The 25,442-nt window shown below is 37.2% G+C and overlaps 2 protein-coding genes across 7 annotated transcripts in view; one reads left to right on the top strand and one right to left on the bottom strand.

Annotated features, from left to right (window-relative positions):
- Nucleotides 1-15,582, bottom strand: part of LOC134541592 (arginine/serine-rich protein PNISR) — a 66,892-nt gene extending 51,310 nt beyond the window's left edge. The window contains exons 1-3 of one of the 5 annotated variants that reach the window (XM_063385131.1): nucleotides 15,421-15,582; nucleotides 12,781-12,827; nucleotides 8,336-8,456 (exon numbers count right to left, since the gene is read on the bottom strand). In XM_063385131.1, coding sequence (XP_063241201.1) covers nucleotides 8,336-8,411 — 76 coding nt within the window. In that variant the 5' untranslated portion in view covers nucleotides 8,412-8,456; nucleotides 12,781-12,827; nucleotides 15,421-15,582. The remainder of the gene's footprint in view (nucleotides 1-8,335; nucleotides 8,457-12,780; nucleotides 12,828-15,420) is intronic. The other 4 variants (XM_063385128.1, XM_063385129.1, XM_063385132.1 and 1 more) reach the window with 4 other exon arrangements.
- Nucleotides 15,583-15,993: 411 nt separating this feature from the next.
- The window catches only part of LOC134541591 (cell division cycle protein 20 homolog), a 64,908-nt gene continuing 55,459 nt past the window's right edge, over nucleotides 15,994-25,442 (top strand). Inside the window, exons 1-4 of one of the 2 annotated variants that reach the window (XM_063385126.1) lie at nucleotides 15,994-16,201; nucleotides 21,567-21,697; nucleotides 21,782-21,945; nucleotides 24,239-24,321. In XM_063385126.1, the coding sequence (XP_063241196.1) occupies nucleotides 21,582-21,697; nucleotides 21,782-21,945; nucleotides 24,239-24,321 (363 nt within the window). In that variant the 5' untranslated portion in view covers nucleotides 15,994-16,201; nucleotides 21,567-21,581. The remainder of the gene's footprint in view (nucleotides 16,202-21,566; nucleotides 21,698-21,781; nucleotides 21,946-24,238; nucleotides 24,322-25,442) is intronic. The other variant, XM_063385127.1, reaches the window with a different exon arrangement.

Here is a 25,442-nt window from a genome sequence, read left to right as displayed (position 1 = left end):
GAGCCGTGAAAAGAAGTGCTATGTCCTGCAAGCTATCATGGCAGGCTGTTTCTAAGACCTCGCCAGACGTGAGCACTCCATGGCATGATCTTGAGTCATTTTCACCAACGTCCAGTCATGCCTCCAGGCTCAGTAGAGCCTTGTTCCCACTGTCATCACAGTTTCCACCCCCCTCTCCAAGTTTTCCTGGGAACACTGCTCAGAGCACTGACCGGCCACTAACCCCGGCCAGGGTCGGCCGGTCCCAAGGCCACTGTTGCAAGCTTACTGTAATGCAGGGCTGTGAAATGATAACAACATTGTTCACTGCAATATTTACTGGGCATCTTTGTGTGCAGTCACACGCAGAGCCTACAGACACACTGTCCCCTCGCGAGCTCTCCCGCTCCCGCTTCACGGCACCCCTCTGTCCGCTACCCTTCAAAACCGGTTTCAATCCTCCCCTGCCTGACCCTCTTCTGCCAGTACAGTCTGTCCATCACCATTATTGATACACAACATCAAACATTCTCCACCCCCTTGAAACCATTGGTTTCAAATTTAAAATGCTAAGTACAAACACAATTTGTTGAGAACAAACTCACAAAAACTAGTCTGTAGGTAAAATCACAAGTTTCTGAACAGGTCGCTTCAAGATGCCACTGGAAGTTTTTACATTCACCACCCTGACTACACCATCAGTTCCAGGAAATGTCTCCTGGACAACTGCTAGTCGCCATCCAAGAGGAGGCATGTTGTCTTCCTTGACAAGGACCACCATTCCTGACTGAATGTTGGCATTCTTAGACTGCCATTTACTTCTTTGTTGTAGTGAGTTCAGATAGTCTTTAGACCAATGGGTCCACAACTGTTGGGATAACCTTTGAACATATTGCCACCTGGATAGCTGCTTCATTGGTAAGTCAGACACATCAGGCTCAGGAAAGGACATGAGTGGACAACCAATTAGGAAATGTCCAGGACTAAGGTAACTAGGGTCATTAGGGTCGTCGCACAACACTGTCAGTGGCCTGGAATTGAGACATGCCTCTATTTGAGCGAGCAATGTAGTCAGCTCTTCAAAGGTAAGAAGGGATTTTCCTGCCACCCTTCTCAAATGATGCTTCAATGATCGCACTCCAGCCTCCCATAGCCCACCAAAATGAGGGGAACTTGGGGGAATAAAGTGCCATGTGATACCCTCTGATGATGCAAACCCATGTAGCATTTGGCTGGATTCATCATTAAAGAAAAGTTTCCGAAGTTGTTGTAGTTCCTTGTTAGCACCAACAAAGTTGGTAGCATTGTCACTATAAAGATTTAACACCTTGCCTCGGCGAGCTATAAACCGCCGGAGTGCCGCAATAAAAGCCTCTGACGTAAGAGAACTGACCAGTTCTAAATGGATCGCTTTTGTTGCCAAGCAGACAAAAACAGCTATGTAGCACTTGACCACAGATTTGCTCCTGATACTACCAGATTTTACTGCCAGGGGTCCTGCATAGTCAATACCAGTGTTCAGAAATGCACGAGCAGGCCGAACCCTTGCTGCTGGTAATTGGCCCATCAGTTGTTGGGTAACAACTCCCTTCAGTTTTGAACATGTCACACACTTGTGGATGACAGAGCGCACATTTTGACGAATTTTTGGTATCCAGAACACCTGGCGCAATGATGCTATCAAAAGTTGAGGCCCCGCATGTAGCAGACGTTTGTGTTCAGCTGTAATTATGAGTCTTGTAATGTGGTGTTTGGGTGGCAGGATGAGTTGGTGCTTGTTACCGAAAGGCAGCTCCGAATGATGTAAACGTCCACCCACACGTAAGCACCCCTTTGTGTCAATGAAGATATTCAAGTCCTTTAACTCACTTTTAGAGTTGACTACATTAATTTCCTTTAAGTCATTTATTTCCTTTAGAAACTCCTCATGTTGTGCAATCTTGATGCAGGTTTGCAAAGATTTCTGTAACTCTTCAGCTGTCAAGAAGCCTGTCTTTTTGTTCACTGTATGTCTTGCATTGTATGCAAATCTTTGGACGTATGCAATTACTCTTTTCAGTCTAGCTAGTGAGGAAAAGTCTCTCAGAGTGTTTTGAAAACAGTTCATGGTTGGTTTTGTTGCCATTGCAGAGATCACTGGCATTCGTTGTTCTGGAGTATTTTTGTCTTGATCCTTGCTGGCTGTACAGGGCCAAGCATCTGGTTGCTGCAGAAGCCATGATGGACCATACCACCACAGATGTAAGTGATGCAATGTCACTGGATCAACTCCTCTAGAGATTAAGTCAGCAGAGTTGTCTTGCGATCTTACATGTCTCCATTGACATCCATTGGTTAAATCCTGAATATGTTCTACTCTGTTTGCAACAAATGATTTCCATCTTGCAGCTGGTGAGTCTAACCAGGACAGGACAATTGTGGAATCCGACCAAAGTGTGATACTGGAAACACTGAGTTCTAGAACTGGCAATGTCCTGCTTAATAGGTCTGCAAGTAGTACTGCACCACATAATTCCAATCGAGGAAGAGTTGTGTGTTTAACTGGAGCAACCCGAGATTTGGAAACCAGTAACTTCACTGCCACGTTACCACAACTGGAAACAGATCTTAGGTACAGACAGGCCCCATATGCTTGTTCGCTGGCATCTGAGAACCCATGAACTTGCACATCACAGTTTAGACCACTGACAAGTACATGTCTATCGATTTCGATGTCTCTGACAGCTGCTAGTCTCACATAGAGCTTTTGCCACTGCAATGTAAATTCTGGTGGAATGATTTCATCCCAACCTAACTGGAGGGACCAAAGTTTTTGTAGAAATATCTTGAAACAAATGACCACTGGACTAATCAGTCCCAAAGGATCAAATATGGATGAAACTGCTGAAGATATCATGCGCTTTGTTGTACCACTTAACTTATCATGTGTCCTCATAGCTGGTCCTATAGTATTCGTTGCTACATGAAATGTGTCAGTCACTGGCTGCCACAATAGACCAAGAGTTCTTACTTCATCTGAAGTTTCAAATGAGTGCAGTGCTTGATTTTCTCTATACTCTGGTGAAATTGCTTCTAGAACAGCTGGGTGATTAGAACAAAATTTTCTTAAGGGAAAGCCACCAGAGTTAAGAAGTTTGATCAGTTGATCTTGTATGCTAAGTGCCTCTTCTACTGTGTTAGCCCCACAGAGTACATCATCTACATAAAAATCCCTCTTCAATATTTTTGCTGCTTTAGGGTACTGGTGACATTCATCTGCAGCAAGCTGCTGCAGGCACCTTGTAGCCAAAAATGGCGCAGAAGCTGTGCCATAAGTTACAGTTTGAAGCTCATAGATCTTGACTAGATCATCTGGAGATTTTCTCCATAAGATTCGCTGAAGTCTGGTGTCATTAGGATGAATGTTGATCTGTCTATACATTTTTTCAATATCTGCTGTAAAGGCTATTGCATGTGTTCTGAATCTCACGATTATTGAATACAAGTCCTGCTGTATGGTTGCACCAACCAGAAGTGTATCATTGAGGGATACACCTGTTGTGGTTCTTGCAGATGCATCGAAAACTACTCGTGTTTTTGTTGTTGAACTTGATGCCTTTACCACTGCATGATGGGGAAGATAATATGCCATATTTTCATTTCTACTCGTATCCTTTATTTCTGACATGTGCCCTAACATCTCATACTCCTCCATAAATTTAATGTATTCAGTACGAAGTTCTGGTTGATGTGTAAACAATGTTCCAATTGCTGCAACCTTCTAAGTGCATGATCATGTGAGTCACCCAATTTAAGTTCATCTTGACAACGTGGTAATCTGACTGTGTACCTGCCATTGGAGTCCCTAGTGGTGTGGTTTATGAAGTGCTCCTCACACTGAATTTCTTCCTTTGAGCCTAGTGCTTGATTAACTTCTTCTATTTCCCAAAATTTTTGAAGTCTCCTGTCAAGTGTTAAGTCACGTCTGGAAAGGAAAGACTTAGAATGTGAAGATGGAACCTTTGTGTTATGTGATTTAACACGTCCAGATAGGATGTAGCCTAGCTCTGTGTTTTGAAGTACTGGATAATAACCTGTCCTGGTTCTTTTATCCCCCTTTAACAAATGACAGAAAAGCTCAGCTCCAATCAGAAGATCAATTCTTCCTGGCTGATCAAACTTATCATCGGCTAGCACAACATCATGAGGAATGTTCCAGCCTTGGGTGTCTATGGATACTGCTGGAACATTGTCAGTTATTTTTTGCAGAATTGCACAGTTGAGATTTGTCCTAAAGTTGCTAGTGTTAGAATGCAGCTCAATGTTTACACTATGAGTTGCTTGAGCCAGGACATTACCGATTCCATGTATGGGCATTCTGTCGTATGACCGCCGTAGATTAAGTAACTTGGCTAATGAGTCTGTTATGAAGTTGCTTTGTGATGCTGAGTCAAGTAGGGCACGGCACAGGTGCAGCTTTCCTGCATACCTTAACTATGGCTGTTGACAGTAAAACATGAGTGCTACTTCTGATTTTCAAGCTACAATAACTTGCTGTTGAGCCCCTTAGGCTATTTGCATTGCCAATGCCAGATTCTTGTGTTGATGCAGTGCTGTTCTCTAGGTATGATATTTTATTGTTATGATTCTGGCGGGTTTCTTGATTTTCTCGATGTAGCAGTGTGTGGTGCCTTTTTGTGCATTTTCCACAATGGCCAGACCAACATTTTGCTTCATGATGAGATGATCTAAGACAATTGAAGCATAAGTTGTGCTGCCTTGCATATTCGTACCTCTCTTCTACACTGGCTTCTGCGAATGAACTACATTTGTAAAGTGAATGATTCTGATTACAGAATGGGCAATTATCAGTGTTAGTTGCCACAAAAATGTTAGTATTTCTAGAAGTGCTAGCATACTTGATTTTGGAATCATTTGAAGTGACACTGGAGGCATTATTGAACCTTGCATTTTGACTTGACTGAATAAGTTCCAGTGCCTGGCATCGCTTTTCCAGAAATCCCAACAGTCTCTCAAGGGAAGGAAATTCACAAGATGCAGTTTCATGTTCCCACTCCCTTCTTGTATTGATATCTGTATGATCAAGCAATATATGTATGAGCAGGGTTTCATGAAGTGGTGTGTCAGTCTTGAGACTAGTTATAGCATTTAGATTACGCCTGACATGGCTAACGAGCTGTCGTAATTGTGGTCCTGACTCTTTGGTTACTTTTGGTGGTGTTAACAGTTCTGTTACATATTTGGCCACAATAAGCTTGGGATTGTTATAACGCTGGTTTAGTAACTGCCATGCCACTTGAAAGTTTTCGTCGGAAATAGTCAAATTTTGCACCATTTCAAGTGCTTCACCTTTCAATGAAGAAATCAAGTAGTGAAGTTTCTGTACTTCTGGGAGAGATTTATTGCCAACGATCAAACCCTTGAATGTGTCCCTGAATTGTACCCATGTTGCAAAATCACCAGAAAATGTAGGCAGATTGACTGCAGGGAGATGTAAATAATTTGGTTTGCCATGGGTAGATTTATCTGTTGAACTGAGTGTCATAAATGTTTCTAAGTGGGCCTTAACATGATAAAACATAGCTTCAAATTCCGCTCTGTGTTCACTATGGTCAGTTTCTTCATCATCCAATTCCAATTTTAATTGTACATCGTCAAACCGTGACCATAAGTCGGGAAGTGCCTGTAATCTACTTAGAATCTCACCAATGTTCTGAGATTCACTGTAATTGGATGCAAAGGTTTGCATACGAGTCAATGAACCCTTGTACACAGCACGTTGTTTCTTAAGTCGTTTGCACTGATCCTCATCCATGGTCGAAAATCGACATACAATATACAATGGATATGAGTAGGAGGATTAGTAGGGACAAGGGAGGCCTGTCATGATGTCTGACTAACCTGTCTCTGTTCAATGTTGATCATGAAGAACCCCAGTAGTAGTCCAAATTATACTTCGTCTGCTGGCATTTGCACTTTATTGCTGGGAATACTTGTCGCGGATGAACGCTAGTTCAGATGCGCGCGTAGTTGCGTTTTTACCGCTCGTGCCTCGCCGGAAACATGCGCGGACGCGACCGGGAATGATTGCGATGACGTAACACGGGAAGCTCCCAAACTGCACCAAGTCTCTTACACAAACACATTGACTGTTCGTTACATTTATATAAATTACGCCACTGTATTGTTAGTCGTGTTTTCATAGTGCGCGGAGCCGGTAAACACTCACTTGTCGTACCGATCCGGCCCGGAGGACCAAAATGTTGCAAGCTTACTGTAATGCAGGGCTGTGAAATGATAACAACATTGTTCACTGCAATATTTACTGGGCATCTTTGTGTGCAGTCACACGCAGAGCCTACAGACACACTGTCCCCTCGCGAGCTCTCCCGCTCCCGCTTCACGGCACCCCTCTGTCCGCTACCCTTCAAAACCGGTTTCAATCCTCCCCTGCCTGACCCTCTTCTGCCAGTACAGTCTGTCCATCACCATTATTGATACACAACATCAAACAGCCACGACTCCAGTCCCAAAAAATATTGCTTATGAACTCTAGTGGCAGTGTTGCTAATCACTTCCCCTGGGTGTTTTAACGCCTGCCAAACGCCTGCCCTCTGGCGTTTTCCGCAACAACCAGTACCCCGTAGTTTCTTCCCAGGCCACCAGAGCGCAGGCCTAGTCCGCTCCATAAGCCCCATGCCTTAACAGCTGCCTCGTGTGAGACGATCTCTACTTGTTTCGGACACCCTTCAGTAGATCGCGCTGACATCGACCAGTACCACCAACTTCGAGATATCGATGTCAGTATTTCTCGACAAGCCCCTCGGTAATCTTTGGAACCTTTTAGTCCGGAAGCCGAAGCCTCTCCCTTTCTTTTGATTAACTTCACATTTTAATTACGGGTTGCTGTCGCCCCAAAGAGACTGCGCGCCGCGACTCCGGACTGACCACACCGTATGTATCTTTGGCATCGAGACGCCATTCCTTTTTTTTTTTTTTTAAAGATGTAATCAGCTAGGCAAGGGATATGATTCCTACAACTTTAGTGATTAGCATTTAGTCAGTCTTGTGTACCTCGTAGGAGTAGTCATGTTTTGTTAATCATAATTTTTTTTTGTTAAATCATGGAAATGTTCGTGACAACCGCGGGATCGCGAGCTCCGCACCGGGCTGATCCTGGAAGCCTGTATGGTGAGTTTTGACAACCTTCATTCTCCGACCATCATCGCGGTTAGAAGGCATTTGTTGCCTATTTTGCCAACTGCCTGTGAACCAGTCCTAAACATGTGTGTTTCGGATCTGTTCACAAACAGAGTCCAAGGACCGGACAGGTTCCAAGGACCAAATCAGTTTCCAAGGGCCAGATGCTCAAGTAACCACTCCACCCTTGAGTCTTTCCTCTAGCAATGGGGACGACTAAAGCACCCTGACACCTCGTCAGCAGCATAACTTTGGCCAGCCATCGTCAAACTTCTAGTTCTTCAGTTTTTTTTTTAGATCTTCAGAATAACATTAAGCCACGACGTTGAAAAGATCTGAACACAGTAAAATTTTTCTTTCAGGACTTTATTCGCTCTAAGTATGCTTATTGTGTTATTGTGAAAGGAACTTAACCTGTTTATTGTTGCGAATTTTATTTAAATTGTGTTAATGATCAATGAAATTGTCTAATAAGGGCCGGCCCATTCTTTTGATCATGTAATTTTAAATCCATGTGATATATATATATATATATATATATATATATTTGTCAATCAATTTATAAAATATCACCTTACTGAGAAAATAATCAAAAGTAAAATAAAAATAGAGGTACTAATATCTAGACAAAATTATTATTTTGCCTTCTGAAACTAAAAGATACACTAGTTACACAAGTCATCAAGAAAGAGTGAAGTGTGACAGTGATAACTGAACTTGGGTGTAAACTGTTATGACTGAGGAATGTAACAAAGCCAACATCTCTTTTCTTATACAATGCTTATTCTTAAACAAATTCATTTTAACATCAGATCTGTTTAAAAAAATTTTTTTAATGGAATTAAATCTATTAGAATCCTATTAAATTAGTTAAGACTATTTGTATAAAGCCATTATATCTTTTCATGTTTCATGGGTAATGTAATTTCTAAACTTTTTTTTAATCATCATACAGTTTCCTGGGACAGGAAAACATTAATGTTGCTATTTTTAATTACAAACAAAAGATTTTGTCAACTCTATTAATTTTCAGCAACAAATCCCATTTAAAAAAAACTGGAATAGACTACCTATACATGTAAAAAAAAATTTTAGTGTAAACCATATTGAAAAATTATTTACAGCATATTAATTGATCCAGGAACACTTAGCTTACCTTCTTCATGAGACACATTCTGGTAGGCAGATGGGTTGAGGGCCCATTGCGAATACTGGGTGTCCCCAGACCACATTGTTCCTGAGCAAGTCTTCTTACAGCATTTAACTACCACATACACCTGAAAATAAAACATCCTAGTTAATACACGCAGTTACAAATCCGGGTGCAACAGAGAAACAAAAATACAAAATGTGCTGGCTGCTTATTTTCTAGTGACATTTATAGCCTACAGTAGGAGTATACAGGGGTGGCGAACCCACTAGGCGAGTTCGGCGACCACCTATGGTGGCAACATATTAGTGTCTGTAATTTGAATTTGCAAAGGTGATCACCTTAGTTATGGGAGGGGTGGCAAATTTAACTTGTGCCTAGGGTGGCCGACCTGGTTGCGCTGCCCCTGGGAGTATCGGCAAATAATTTTGATTTGCGTGGTTTTATACACCAATACGTGCGTCCTGAATTTGCACGGAAGAGCGGCATGGCTCTTGATCCTATGAACTGTAGGTTAGCCACTCAGAGGAAGTGGGTGACTAGCAAGGTACCACTATTGGAATGTAGAGCCAGACTGGAAGATGGGTCTTGAGGAGGGGGTGGGTGGGAGGATGCTGCTATGAGCAAACACGGGAAGGAACATGATGAGGAAGGGAACCAAATGAGGACCTGAAACATGATATTACAATAAAAGGTCTTTAAGCTACAGCTACCGAGAGCGCCATTCTTGCTATGTTCACTATGTGAGTAAAATATAGCCAGCTGCATCTCAGGTGTCACTGGTCACACAAAGCTTTGTTCGCTAAGTTGGTGACATGCCAGGTGTTTGATTCTTTGCTAGTTTTCTAAAACGTCGCTGACTTTGCGCATGCGCAGATAAACAAAATCATCTGCTTTCATGCGGAATTGTGCTGTACTTCTGTGTTTGCTTTGAATTAGTACATGTAGACAGAAAAGGTCATTGAAGAAGAACAAAAATATCCATGTTTATGGAATAATTTGATAGAAGAGGCAGGATATGCAAGATAATGCCTGGGTTTCAAAGGAGGTTCACTAATGCTGTATGTTAAGGAAATAATAATTATTAGTGTGAATTCCCATTCTTCTTTATTTTCCTTTCATTTCATTGATGATTAATCATTACAAAATTATAGTCATGAAATCACTGTTTACTGACTTCAAGCAAACAGTTCATCGTCTTCTAATAAAATGCTTTCCCTATAATTTAGATTTTTTTCTCAATGTAATTTTCAAAGAGAAATAAAATACTATCAATTTGAGTTGTATTTATTCCAAAATAATAAAAAAAAAAATGGCGTAGTCATCAAATGATGAAATTCTCCAAATCATTTTCTTTTTGAGATGACTTCATGAACCCATTTCTTTTTTACGTTTACATACTGCAAGATCATCATCGGAATCATAACTCGAATCCCACGGCATGAGTCTCTCCGACATCGCGAACTAGACTGTCCTGTCTGGCTTCTGGCCACTTGGTGCAGCGAACCTGGTGCAGCGAACCTAGTGCAGCTTGTGTGGCGTTGCCTTTAGTCAAGAATTCTACGGTTCGCCACTTTCTGCCACCTGCCACCAATCAGCCGCTCACTTTCAGATTTTTTCCGGTGGATTTCGACTGCCTCCAGGCCACATTACGGCGCTGCCCGTTATTTCGATCGAATTTTACTGATACTGTGTATTTTCATTTCAATAGAGTTTCCTGTTTTCCAGTGAGTTACTTTCATACTTCAAAGATAAATTTCCATAATGCATTTTTTGATATCTTACTTAATCTCAATCATATACACAATATACCAGAGACTTTTTTTTTTAAACATAACACTCATTATGTTTATTTTTCCTTATAAAGAACAGCTTATTGCAACTTGGTTTGAATTCCAAACTATAAAATACAAATACAAAACTATGTCATCATGACCTTGAACTATATAGTCAGCTGATATATAGCATTACTTTAAAATAAAATTACTGTCGAAAATATCATTTAAAAAAATGGGGAAAGGCAGTGATTTGCAATGCCACAGGTTATATAAGCACTGTACCGTTTGCAAACACTTTATTTTACAGCTTCATGAAACAAAAATACTTATTTTATTCTGTAATTCTAAAGGTACAACATTTGCCTGGGGGGAAAAACTTAATTAAAAATTCCAAAATGCCTCTTTTTTACATCCTGGCATGTTTTACAATCATTCTCTAAGAGAACGTTGTGATATTTAAAGTAGTTTGCTAGGTATTTACCATTTTAACTAGTGGCGAGGTTAGGTTACATATTACAAATACTGAGATATTGTGAGAAATGTCAGTTAGTTTAGCTACATTAAAATTACTTTATAATAATGAGGACAGTTGGTTAGGATAGGTTCGCAACATTTAAAATACTTAAAAATAGTACTGACTGTTAGCTACATGAACAATCCTGTAAAACTGTTTGATAATTTGGTTAGGAATTACCAATATAAAATGTAGCTAACTCAACCTTACCAACCATCCGTACTATTTTATAGTATTTTTATTAAGGCTAACCGACCATTGACACAATTTTAAAATATTTTATACGTCACTAACTTAAGCTAACCAACTGACTAAGCTATTATGAAGTATTTTTAATGAAGCTAACCTAACCTAACTACACATTATCATGATTTTACACCAAGGGCGAATATTATGTGTTAGTATTGAATGCAGTGATTACAGTGTGCTGAACCTAATGCATTCTGAAGGAGCTTGTTGCAATGGTACACACGTTACTACAGAAAGCAAGTAGCCTGCAGAGCTGCCTACTCACCCTCTATCTCTGTGCAGCTAAAATAATGAGAGAGTTTCAATGTGATTTCTGGTGCAAAATTCAGGTCTATTTGTTAGCTTGACATAAAATGGCCAGTTAAAAAAAAAAAAAAAAAAAAAAAAAAAGGAAATGTATCAATAACAATTTGGATGACGAACATTTTTTGCCAGACATTTATATTTTGAAATAACAGACTCAAAGAAAATAAAACATCAATAATGTAGTGATATTGACAGCCTCTACTTCAACGGTATACAAAATTTCCAATAGTTTTTTTTCATTAACAATAACTTCCTGAAAAAATGTTCCAATCCTTGACATGCTCCTACAGACAGTTCTTTGACGTTGCCAGACTGAGTGAACTTTCCGTGATTTATTCTTCAACAAAATTTCATGAGAACAGTGTGGCCTGAGTTACATAAATATTTGTACATATTGAGTGATCTGCACGAAACTCTTCCCAAAGCATGAAAACTTCTTTGTATAGCACTGACGATTCCAACCACTAGTACATCCTCAGAAAGATCTTTCTCTGCCTTGAAAAGAATAAAACCATACCTCCGTAACTAGGCCTTGTCTTTGTTATCAGTTGAAAAAATTTTTTTTGCAGGACCTACGATCAACACATTTGCGAAAAAGAGCAGTCAAATTGAGCTTGTGCTTAAGTAAGTGACGTTTAACACTTAGACAACATTTAATGTTTTAAGAACTAAAGACAGCTTTCACGACGCACTGGAGGACTGATCACCACCAGGCTCATCCAATCTGATGGTGGGTTACATCTGCTACTGTCGTGATAAATTAGTAAAGTAATGTAGTAAGTTATAGAATTATTATTACATAATTTTTAAGTGGTGGAACTTCTTTTCGGAAGCAGGGTTGGGGGGAGGGAGGCTACAATTTCCGAGCGTTATGAAAATTTTGATTGCACGAGGGGAATAGTAAGGTATGTAGTGGGGGAACCCGTAGAAAATAATAGCACAATTGCACACTCACATACTTGAATATCACATACATGAATACTTCCATACTTACACACTTTCACTTCTTACACACTTGCATAATTTCTCACTTGCTTACTTCAGCAATAGAATAATTTAGCACTTGCATACTTGCATAAATTTTCTTTGATCCGTGACCTCAGTCAAAGAGAGTTAGTTATGGTTCCTTTACCTATTATATAATAAGCAAAAAGTATAATTTCTGTCACGCGTGGATTACACGCACACATTTTTTTTTCTTTTCTTGTATGCAACTATTGTAGGCTGCTGAAACTGTATATGCTAGTAGTAAGTATGTAATTTTTTAGTAATTTAAGTACAGATGGTTTGATTCATTGCTTACACATGCACTCAACCCACACCTCACAACTTTTAAATTACATATATTTAATGTACCTAACCTAACCAATCTTCAAAATGAACAATTACTGATAACTACTTGAAGTATCATCACAACACCCTTTTAGATAATGATTGGAAAACATGCCAAGAAGAGAAAAACAAATAATTTTGTAATTTTTATTAGGTATAATTTTTTTTAATGGAAAAATGGCTCTCCCTTTTAAATGATATTTTATTCCATTATTTCAAAATCTAGTGCTATTTTTGATTTCACCACAACTCATTACATGGCAGTTTCTTACCTTCCACAACCCATACTAACTGGAATAACTTCCACAGCCGATAGTAACTGGAATAGCAAGAAAACCTCATTATTGTCTTCCACTGATACCAATGTATGTAACAAACTTTACATTACTTCGGCCATTTCACTTTTCATTGGTCAACTGCCATGATGTCATACATTTCCCTAACAATTTTTTTCACAGCCTTATAAACATCAGTGATACTCTGTATCGAGATGTAAACTCCACGCGGTTTATCGACTACACAATCAATGAAAATAACCTCAGTCTTTATAAAGCTAAAAGTCGCAACATGTCACCAACCTACCACTTAAAATTGTAAAACACTAGAAAACAAATTTCATCCCCTCTGCTTATATTGATAACTCACAGTTACCATGAAAACATATGAAATTGTGGTAGGTTGTAAGAGTAGCTGCTTAACTGTAAAAAAATTTATAGACTTCCAAATGTGTTTTTGACCACTACAGATGTTCTTCTATCTACGCAATTCTAATATTTGATGCTGACCAAGTGCATAAAGTTATTATGTGCAAAAAAAGTAGGGGAAAAGAAGGATGTCATGGAAGTTGGTCAATGATAATTATTTAAGGGTGGAAGAAAGTAAAATATACTATGTAGTATTGGCAACCATGAAAGACAAAACAGCACCGTGGAACAATAGTAGTGGAAGAGGAAGAGTAAATTAAGAAGTTGAATAAATAAATAATTAAATAAATAAGTAAAATAAGCATTAAGTAAGTAATAATAAATTTATAGGATATATATGGGTAATGAGTGTAGTGGTGATGAGAGAGAATGTGTGGTTGTAAATGTAGAAGTGACCAGGGAAGTGACTGTTCATGTTTCATGATATTGAATAAATTAAAAGGAAAGATGGCACATGGTTGTTAGATTAAAGTTAATATCTACAATAGAAATACTGATGGAAAACAATTATTGCCATAATACTAAAGAAAGGTGTTTTTTTAATGGATTTTAAAATTGTGATTTGGAGTTTTATGTGAATTTTGTTTGATGTGTTAAGTGAAAAGTGTGTTGCGTGTGTTCCATTTATGATATTAGGTGAATCATAAAAGTTATATAGTAAAGTAAAAATTGCTAGTTTTCCTGTAGGTTATTTTTTGTGCAATCATTGATGTGATAAAAACAAAGGGAAATGTTTGGTGATGGTAGGTTCGGCTAGGAAAAAACTTTTGAGTATTTCGTTTTAGTAAATTAGTAAATTATAGGTGGAAGGTATTGTAATGAGACTAAAATTCTACAAGGTCTAGATTTTTTGTCCATAGCTGTATTTCATTTGTATATAACAAGAATTTGTTTACTAAAATTTTGTGGTATCATGTAATAGAAAACAGGCCCTCCCAGTCTAGTCTATTTTGCGATTCTGACATTAAAATTATTACCTTAATAAAAATACTAGAGAGTATTTTTATGGGTACCGTGAAGTAGAATACCTGTAAAAATATGAAATATCTCTGTAATATTTTTCTCAGTATCATGATTTAAAGTCCACCTGGTCTTCTCTAGTTTGTGTTAGCGGTAAGTATTTAATTTAGCCTACTGAAAGTGACTTCTTGATATAAGATTTTTGCAGTATTGTGAACTAGAATAAAACCCATCCAGTCAATTATATTTGTGATACCAGTGTTTAATTTTGTTAAAGTGTGACTTCTTGATAAATTTTTTCAGTAAAGTCTATTTTGCGATACCGGTATTTTATTGCTCATAATTTACGATTTTTCATGCATTTTTTAATTTTCATTAAAATTATTTTTTGTAATAAATTGGGCAAGATGTTAATTTTCCCGATACACAATAAATTGTAATGTCTACAGACATAATTTTAATGATAATGGAAAATCAGTATCGCAAAATAGAACACCGCCAGAAAGAGATGGGGGGATTATATTCTAGTTTATATTGGAAAATAATAATATTAAAAAAATGAAATGTGTGAAAAATAGTGTGCTTACTGATCCCTGCCTAAAACCCCCATATTCTCGCACTTGTCCCATTAGAAAGTGGAGTGATAATGACGTCAGCGCCGAAAACATTGATGACGTCATTATTATTGTTATGGTATCTCTATATAGAATAATACATATTTAATTTAAAATAGGTAAAGCTATTTTCTTTTACTGCGCAAAACTTAAACAACTGGAATGATCATGTATGTAACGAGACGTATGACTTTATACACATATCCGCGTCATTAAAAGTATATAAAATAATTTACTCAATTATAGAAGCCGAAAACGTAAGTCGAAACACAAGTTGAAAGTTGTGCGAGGCTTGTATTGTGTTTTTTTTGCCATGCATAATCTATAGACAGGTATTAGAAAACGTTGAATGATTTGCAACATGCGTTTCCTACGTTCTTGCGTAGTTTATAAACCCGGCCTAACACATGTACACAAATACAATGTTACAACCAAATATTTTAAGACCGAAAACTATGATTTCAATTATAAATGTTCCAATTCTACACGAATATCTAGAATTTGCACTGCAAAACCTAATTATAATAATAATTTCTTTAAAAACTTAGCGATTATAGAGTTATGCATAAATTTAACATTTATTAGTTCTTCAGAAAAAATCAAACTAAGTTACTCCACGAAATGAAATACACACCAAAAAGAAAACAAACTGTTGATATTTCGTTACACTTCCATTGTCCATTAAAAATACAATTCTAACACTTCACAAACAACCAACAATTTCATTACAAGCAATAATTGCGTACATGAACCATTAAACAAACAGAAGATCATCAGAATCAGTTTCACCAACGCATAAATTAAAAAGTAGAATTGTGTATTTATATTTATGTTTTAATTTTCCATTGATTTAATTTGTTGGCTATAATCTACATAATACCAACGTGTTATTTATATATTGTTTGAATATTTATTACTATAACTCAGTTCAGGATAATAGTTGCAGGAAAGCACAGGAAAGTACTGGGAATGCTTTCCAAAGGGGCTTTCGGGCTTTTGCAAAATAGCTGCAGTAATATATAATAATTACATTGAACTAATTCTGAAAATCTAAAAATAAAAATAATTCAATAATTTCAATATTAGTTTCCAGATTGAAGATCATACTAAAAGTTAATTTTAAATATTTGAATGCTTCAATAAAACATATACTCAAAATCGAAAGTTTATGTAAGAAATTTTATGTGATAGAGATATAGTGTTGGTTAGCGTGTGTGTTTCCGTTACCGCGTTTGACATCAACAGTTTTTAAAAGTTGATATGATTGTAATTTTTAAAAACTACTTACAATAGACACTTGTTGGGTTGTGCTATTATTTTGTAAAGTAATCTTTGTGTAAAGGGAGAGAGAAATTTGGATGTTTACAATTGTATTCAATTATTTATTTTGTCGAGAATAATTTCATATTTTTTAGGTAAGGGAAAGATTTTTATTTTCGTGATTATATTTTGATTCTATACACATTATTTTAACTTTTTAAAGAAGTATTCCCAGCTGCTTACAATCTCTACATTAGCTTTTTTTAAATTTTAATTAACATAATTGTAATTTAATTATCATTATTGCATAATACATACTAGTCCACAATACTTAACAAGATCCGTAACTTAACTTTGTTCCATTGGCTTATATTAAAAAAATTGAAGTCTTCAAGTTATGAGTACATTTGCTTGTAACTTATGAAAAATTATTTTATTGCTAGGTAATTATTTAGTGTTATGGTACTAATTAAGAAAAGGGGGGAAATACTCGATAATGGATTTATTCAATTCCTTGTTTTATTTCTAATGATTCCATCGTGCACATTTAGATATTTTCGAGAACTTCACTAGTACCATTTGTTTTCTTGTGCATTAGTTCAGCTGTTATCATGCTTGGGTCATGGTAAATGTTTAATACTACTATTCCAGCCTATGTGGAAACAGGTATTTTCAGGGTTAGTGTAAAATTATTGTAAATATTACCTGTAATGTAACACTTAAATTAACTGTTGTGCTTTAACAGCTTAGCAGAGACTGTTTTCCGTGAGAGATTGGCCTAGAATTGGTTTTGCCGCCCTACTGTTTGCTTGATACTACCTGTAACTTGACCCTGTGGTTTTCCAGAGATCCTTAGGAATTTTGTGGAAAGCAATCTTGCCTTTAAATGTAATGTACTGACATTAAACATCCCTGTTTTTAAAACAGCATCTGCTATTCTATAGGCTATTCCTGAGGATCTCTGAAGAATCATAGGATCATGTTGCAGCTAGTATCAAGTAAACAACACAGCAGCAAAAACAGATTCAGGAATATCTCAAAAACAGTCTTAGCTATGCTTGTAAACTACAACACAAATTTAAGTAACTATATTTACATTACAGGTAATATTTACAGTAATTTTACCATATCCTCCCTTAATATGAAAATACCATTAAAAGTTTACCAGGACTGGAACATGGCAATGGCTGATACCGCACAGGTGAATGTAAAATGGTAATTACATGTGAAGTTCTTGAAAATATTTGAATTTGCCTTGTCAGAATCATAGATAAAATAAGGAACTAAATAAATTAATTTCGGATATTTCCCTTTATTTTTATAGTGGCGTCTACATTAGACAATTACCATTTTATTTTGTTTCATTTTGTATAAGTGAAAATTATAGATTTTTTAGGTGGAGTCCAGTTCTTGACTGTGGTTGCCAGTTTGAATTACTACGCTTGCCTGCGTTTTTAGTTCACTATGAGTTTATTTTTTACTGTCTATGGCATGGTAGTGGTAAAATATGCATAAATAAAGGCCTCTGTACTTGGTATGCTTGTAACTATCTGCCTCCGGTCCTGTAAAGATGCCCACCTAGGGCCTTTAACAAGCTATGATGTGACTGATTTCCATCCCTCTCTCCACTTTTCCCCATTTAGTTTCTCTCTTCTGGACCTTCTTTGCCAGCATTCTCTTCTCATCCACATGTTATTGAAGGTGGCCTTCCCTTATGACTGAACGGCATTTCCTTGCCCTGCCTGCCCTATATCCCAGACCTCTATTTGAAACCAGCTTCATGTGGTGACGACACTTGTCTCTCTGACCCCTGTTGCGAGTGATTCCCTGTCGTGACAAGAGCACCGGCCAGCCTAAAACTCGGGGAGTAAACGGGTTCTCACCTTGTGGCTTACAACAGGGGGCCAGGACAACAGCGACCCCTCGAGCTGTCGTCCGCTCGAGACGCCATTTAGTTAGGTCTATGTCGTTAAGGCACTGGCTGCTAAACGGTGAATCACTCAAGCGTCGCTAGCGGCGAAGTGCGGAGCTGCGCTCAGATGCGTCCGTTGCGGATGAGAGGCGAGCCATGACTGACTCCCACGCACCGGCGCATGGCGAGTGGGAAGCAGGGGAGGGGGACGCACGAGATGCGTGAGAGACAGTACGCGGTCCGGGTCAGATTACACTGTTGTTCGTCACACCAGCCGCTGCGCTCGGGTGCGCTTACCGCTCGAAGCACCACCGATAGCACTTTGTTACACTACACTCATGCCAGGGCCCGACAGCTATGGGCAACAGTGGTCCTAGGGACCAGGATGGACACGACAGCTGTCGTCACTGGTATTTATTTCTAATATTTTTTCTTTGTCTGTAGCGGCACTTTCACATGAATTCTCAACAACTCTTTTCTATGCTTTCTGTGCTCAAGAACAATTATCTACTAATACTCTTTGTCTGCATACAATTTTTCCTTCTTCCTTCCTTGTACCTTTTACTTCCCTCTCTTTTACCATCCTGCATTTCATCATTTGAGCATTTATTGATTTCTCAATGTGCTGTTTCTGCCAATATTCTTTAGGTACCTATCTTCTCTGATTCATCAAGATATGGGCTATTTCCTGTCCCAATTTTATTTTCTTTGTCATTTGCCAATCAAACTGATTCAGTTTTTCCATCACTGCATTGCCTATTCTCCTACTTTGTGTTCATACCATTCCATTTCTTTTTTACCTCCGTGTCTCTTTACTGAAGAGTTATTATGATTGTCCACCAATCACCACTGAACTTCAATTTCTCTTTGGAACAGGCAAATCATGTGCCTTTGTTACTAAACCTTTGAGCCCTTTTCCAAAATTGATTTGGCCTTAATGCCATCACTGTCATACTTCGACCTGGTTAGTCCAAAAAGTCTTCTGTGGTGACAAGAGGATTTGCAAGAATATCTGACATGGGCATCCACAATTCTTCATTTAGGTTGCCTTCATCTGTCAGGTCATTTGAGATGGGTGAGTAAGTCATGCCAAATGCAAACTCAGGGACGTCACATGAGGCTCCCTCGCAGTGGCAGCAGCAAACTATGGAGCACTTGAGCCCAGCCTCCCTGCAGCTGCAGACACTGCCGCAGCCTTTTCTACAGCTGCAGGAGATGAGCTCCTGGAGATGTTTAGGCACTTCCACTCTTGTCATGATCTTGGGACCGAGAACTTGAGAGGTGTACAGTCACCCCCAGTCAAGAGACTCCTTGTCAACTCCTAACCACTTCTGGACCTGTGTCAGAAAACCTGTACAAATAAAGTTCAATCTTAGAGTACCAAAGCGAGAAGCTAAATGGTATTCAAAGACTATTGTACCTAGTGGTAGGTGCGCAGGGAGTAAAATCTGATTGAATTCCAGGTGGGAGGCAATCTCGCTAGGTTGAAGTTTGTTTTTCCCGTAGCCTTTGCGAACAAATTGTATCTCAGGTTGTCCAGGTTCTAAATATTGTGCTGTCATCCGTAAAGAGTTTGATATGCTCGTCTGCAGCTGCAGTTTCATCCAGGTTGGTGTTGCTGTCCAAGAAAATCGCAGCTTAGTGATCAAGTCTCTGTGTTTTTTGAAATATGGTGATAATTTTGGTTTTCCCTTGCCCAAAGAATGAAGATGTAGAGTCGCATCCACAGAAGGCGTAAAAGACAAGCATGAGTTGAGGGTTAATACAGTTATATTTGAAAGAGGTGTTGGTGTAAGACACATCACGTTGACCTTGCCCACATTTCGTAAAAAAAAAAAAAAAAAATAAAAAAAAATATATATATATATATATATATATATATATATATATATATATATATATATATATATATATATTCTGATGGTTTGGTGTTGTAATGCCTGCGAGCAAGACTAGCAAGTCCGTATCCTCACCACAATTATGACATTGTGAGTAGTGGTTAAAGAGATCGCTGGTGTTATGATCAGTCTGTCGCATCTTCTGTAGCCTGCAATGTTGGAATATTGTGTTTCCCCATTTGTGTCTTCAAGAAGTCGATGAACCAAGTTTTATTGTTTCCATTGGATAAGAACTCTTTATTGAGACACTTAGGCAATTGTACTGGCGTCAAATAAAATGTTAGGGGATGTAACAGCCTTTGATTCACGAATATGCTCTTAGCTCTTTGTGCTCTTCTCTGCAGCCTCAGTCGGGTAGCCATCGAAAACTACTGTGACTTTGGATCCATAGTGAGTAGTGAGGTATTGGCGGTACGGCCAGGTACACAGGAGGGGAGGTACAGTGGAAGGGAAAAAAGTAGGCCCGGCCCTTTTGTGGGAACAAAAGACCACTCCCTAATGTTACTTCCCTGTACAGATGGCCCATACTTTTTCCATGCATAACACAAATGGTTATTTATAGGTACAGGTAACAAGTACAGTTAATGGTCAGTATTAAAAAATAATACCTAGGTAGCTCTTCTGTTCTGATTTCAACAGACACTCAAATTGCCCAAATATAGGGTTGAGAGGGGGTCACTTTGGGATACCCTGAGATCCCGGTAGAATAAATTGGGAGGGGTAGGGGAGTTTTTTTTTAGAACAATAAACTAGGCCTTCAGAAACAGAAAAGGTACTGAAAAATATGAAATTTTGCTTTAAGAAAAAATAATAATTGTGTAACTTATAACATTGACCAAACTTTAAAAAGCTGTATTTCCAAAACTATTGGTCATATAAAAAACATTCTGATCCCAAAATGTTGCAAATGTTATCTACTTCAAAAGTTCATAGGACACTCATTGCCAAAATTGGTAAAATCGACAAAAACCCAAAAAAGTAGAAATTTTGAGGTTATCCTAATTTTTGATAATGATGCGGTCATCTGCCGACGTCAAAATTTTGTATTTAACATTTCCTTTGCATCATAAACAACATATCAAAAAAGCAAGAATACCTAATTTCCTGCATCATTCTCCCCCTTTTCATGTCTAATTTTACTGTTTTCGTTCTGGAGTTACTCTCACTAACTGCTTCAGCTTATTATTGGTTCTTTTAGTAGCTTTTCTCTGCCTTTAATGATCCTGCTTTCTGCTGCTCTATTTTCAACTTCACTTCTGTTCATCCAGGGCAAGGTAATTCAGGTTTGATTCCTGATGGGGTCAAACCTGAAATTTTGTTACTGTTAATCCCATATTCATTCCGTCCCTCTATTTTCTAGTGGTGTGTACAATCACTGTAATATATTTGAATTTTTCTCTTTGAAGTTTACTTCCCTCTAGTATTTTTAAAGTGAATTTTATTCCCTCATATTTACTCTACTACCACTGTTTTTTTGTTGTCGTTTTTGGTTACTGTTATCTTTTTATAGTGTTCAGATATTTTTATAGATTTCTACAAAACGTTATTTATGTGTACACTTCTCTAGTAATTATGGATTCCTGCTGCTTTTCAGAAAAAGAATATAATTCTTTTTATGCCTACATTTTCTTAAAGGGCTATTTTGAGTTCCTATAATATTTTCAAAAGTGCTGAATATTATGAACTAATAACAGTATTATATGTTTCCAGCCTAGGTACTTGGTGATGTCTCAATTTTCATTCTACAATGACGTGAACAGCTGTGTTCGCATGGATGAACCAATCACCAGAGGTCCGCAACCGCGGTGGCTAAAGAAACCTGATGAAAACTGTAGCTCCACGTAAGATCTGTAATTTGCTTTCTCACTTAGATGCCAAACATTGGCTTTGACTTAAAAATTTATTTTTCATTGATTATTTCACAGCAATATAACCAACAACAGTCTGAACACTTCAAAAAGTTTTCTTTCCCTGTCTATGAACTCGAGTCAGCTGAAGAGTCCGAGCAAAGGTATTTCTGCCCAGCTGAAGAAGACACCCAGAAAGACACCATCCAAAACACCAAAGAAGACACCTAAAAAGTCACCAGGTTGGTCGGTAGCACTTGCACATGCAACAGTGAAATTGTCTTGTGTCGGTGCCAGTATTGTGCTGACGTATATGCACATGCTTGGATGACAGGCAGTTTTATGAGTGATGAAAAATTTATATGGAATGTGTGGGGAACAAAAGTGTTTTTAGTTTTCTAGAATTTTTTTAAATCTATTTTGTCTTTGTTTGGTGCAGTTAAGTCTTATACTGAACCAACATCGAACATATGCAATGTGAATGTGTAAACAAACACAAAATAATTTCAGACAAGAAATTGTATAAGTTCTAATAGATTACAAGATCTCATAAATCTCTAAATGACTTTCTGATCAGTTAATCATACTGAAGTTTACATTAACTTAAACCATATAAAATATACTTAAAAAAAATAAAAAATAAAAATTTTTTTTTTTCAAAAATTGTTAAAATTCTCTTTTGCGACATTGTCATTCACACACACACATTCAATGAATGTTCCCTTGGTTAGCTGTCTGTGAAATTAGGGTGCCAACATTTTAATGTTATTTTTAATTCCTTGAGTTGATCATTCTGGTCAAGATTGTTTCTGAGAGGCAAAATGCAGGAACTCAAGGATTTGGTTTTATGCATGGGTGTTAAAAGTTCATGATTTGATTTTGAATGAGTCCCAAGACTTTGACATGATCTTTCTTCAAATGATTCAATCACTTGGGAATTTTGATTTAATGCAATTTCTTGGACATACGCATGAACATGCCTGGGACAATAGCCATAAAATACTCTGGGACGATACTGCACTGCTCATACAAGAACATTCAATTAAAAGGAAACTAAAAAAATCAGCATTCATTGTCAACAGTTACAATATTATCAGTCAAGAAAGTATTGAATTGATAATAATATGGGTACCTTTAATTTAAAAAAAAAAAAAAACTAATTTACTACAAAAATCACTTGTAAACCAACAATTCTCACAGCAATACACCAGCCTATACCAGCCCTTAGGTGCGCTGCCTATCAGGGGAGCCTTTGCCTGCCATTGGCTGTGCTAGGTGAGGAGGCTGAGCATATATAAACCCCCTGTTTTCTAGCTTACAATATGAGTCTGTGCCTGATAATGGGAACAGATGCCAGTTCCTGAAACGTCGCAACTGTTTTGTCATATGAAACCTACTGTGTTCGTTGGTGTTGTCATCATCGTGTTGTCCATAATTTCTGTTTATCTTTATCGTTGTGTTCGTATATTTGCTGCGTTGTCCAGGTTTTAGTGTCTGCTTGCATTTACTGTTTTTGAAACTGTTTCATCGTTAACCCTCTGTGTTTGTTTGCACTGTTATTTTTTTCAAGACTAAATTCCTACCATGGAATTCTTGTTTTGTATAATATTTAAGTTTGCATGTGTTTGCCTGTGCTGTCGTCATTGTGTTGTCCATAATACCAGTTTAGGTTCATCGTTGGGTTAAAATTTTTGACTACCTTATTTAGGCTGGTTTTCTGTGGGTTTGTGTTTACAGTTATGGTTTCTTATTTTGTATTGGTGAATTTCTCCTGTGACAAACATTATGCCCAAGAAATTGTATTAAATCTAAATATATCTAGGTTTTTACTCTATACAGTGAAATGTCTCGTGCAGTCTATGGCTTGGCACATTATCTAATCCAGCACCAATTGAGCCGCTCGCATTCAAATGTTTATGGATAGGTTTTGGCGAACTTAGCCACCAGGTCTCATTACTGAATTGCTGGCATTTTTTAGTTAACTCAGAGTCATTACTGTTTCAGTTTGGTGTTCCCGCTTTCTAGTGGGTTACAGTCCACATTTTCACACTTGACGTTCAATAATCCAGCTAATTAACTAATCCAGCATGTTCGTGGTTGCAAACGTACCTAATTAAAGACCTTGTAGTGTACTTACATATTTTGTATGTGTGAAGAGTTTTTTTTATTGGTTGTATCTGATTAAACTTAATTAATTTTGTTCCTTCAAAGCAGATGCAATGCTTATTTTTGAAATTTTTTTGTTCTTGAATATTTTTCATAACATATTGTATATACGTTCATTGTTTATTCCTAACTTTTTGTGTGTGTGTTTCTTTATTAGCACCTCACTCATCCTATTACATATCAAGGAAACTTTATATTGTAAAAGAGACATTATATGTTGGTGACAGACTATTTTTTTACCAATGTAAATTTATGTGACATTATGTTAATGCAGAGGTTATTTTATATTATTTCATTTTTTTCTTTTGTTTTTAAGTCAATTGTAGATATTTCATTCTGCATTTATGTATTATTCCTGTACTATTTCAGGAGTCCAAAGGAAAACACCAACAGGTGGAGATCGCTTCATACCTATTCGCTCTGAGAAAAATTTTGAATTGGGACACTTCAAGGTATTGTATTTTTGATAGTCTAATATTTCATGCTGTTATTTGATAACTGGTAAATTCCATTAGCTTGAGTCTCATACTTTTCTTGAAATACAATTATTATATTTTCTAATAATGTAGTAGAGATCCTAGTCCATCTGTAATTTCTGGCATATAAAAGGAACTTAGTTTTAGTTATGAAAAAAAAAAACTTTCTTTTGTATTACAAAAGGAGGGATAAGTTTGTTTGATTTTTAATCCGACAGCATAAAAAAAAGAGATTAAATCACAAAATATAACATGAGAGATTCAGAAAACAACACCTGCATGTGGTAAGTTAGGACACAAAGCAAAAAAATCGGCAGAATAGTCTGTTCAAGCTAATATAAGCTATTCCCCATATTCTGTGCACAGCAGCTTTAAGTATCATCAGACTCCATACAGTTGCAACATAAGTTCTTCTATATAATAAGCCCTGTTATAGAAGGTCAGTGGCAGCTTTAAGCTTGTTATACTTGCTTATAATTCCATTCGTATATGCTGAAAAATATGGTAATAATAAGAAACACTGTTTCAGACATTTAGTAGTGTACCCAACAGGTAGAGACAAGATTTTATGGTTTTATTTTTGGTCCACTTTGGTTTATAAAACAGAGGATTTCGGTGTTATAGGTTTTATTTTTATGAAAGCTGTTTTTTAATACTTACACCAACAAAATAGTATTAAATTTTATATGCAGAATTTTTACAATGTAATTATTTGAAATAAAATGGTTTAAAACAGACACATTCAAAACAATAAAAATAAATTATGAGCATTTGTTTATAAGTGATTGCATTAAGAGATGCACAATAAAACAAATTAAATTAATTTTTCAAGTTTTTAAATGCTACTTAATTACATTATATAACTTGCTATTGGATGCTACTTATTTAGTGATTAACTTGCATTTTAGTGTTATGCTGTGATTTAACATGCTTTTCGGTATTATTTCAGTTTTATCATAATTCATATATGATCTTGTCGCTACTAACAGGGTTTGTATTGCAAATGTTTCTTTCGTGGTTTTTAGAGTGATGCGTAAATGTATTACTTTACCACAATGTGGACACATTTTGTTTGTCATTTCCAGACTACAGTGATG

Source organism: Bacillus rossius, assembly GCF_032445375.1.
Source record: "Bacillus rossius redtenbacheri isolate Brsri chromosome 4 unlocalized genomic scaffold, Brsri_v3 Brsri_v3_scf4_1, whole genome shotgun sequence".
NCBI lineage: Eukaryota > Metazoa > Arthropoda > Insecta > Phasmatodea > Bacillidae > Bacillus > Bacillus rossius.
The sequence above is the reverse complement of the archived record's forward strand: the minus strand, read 5'-3'. Positions and strand labels throughout refer to the sequence as shown.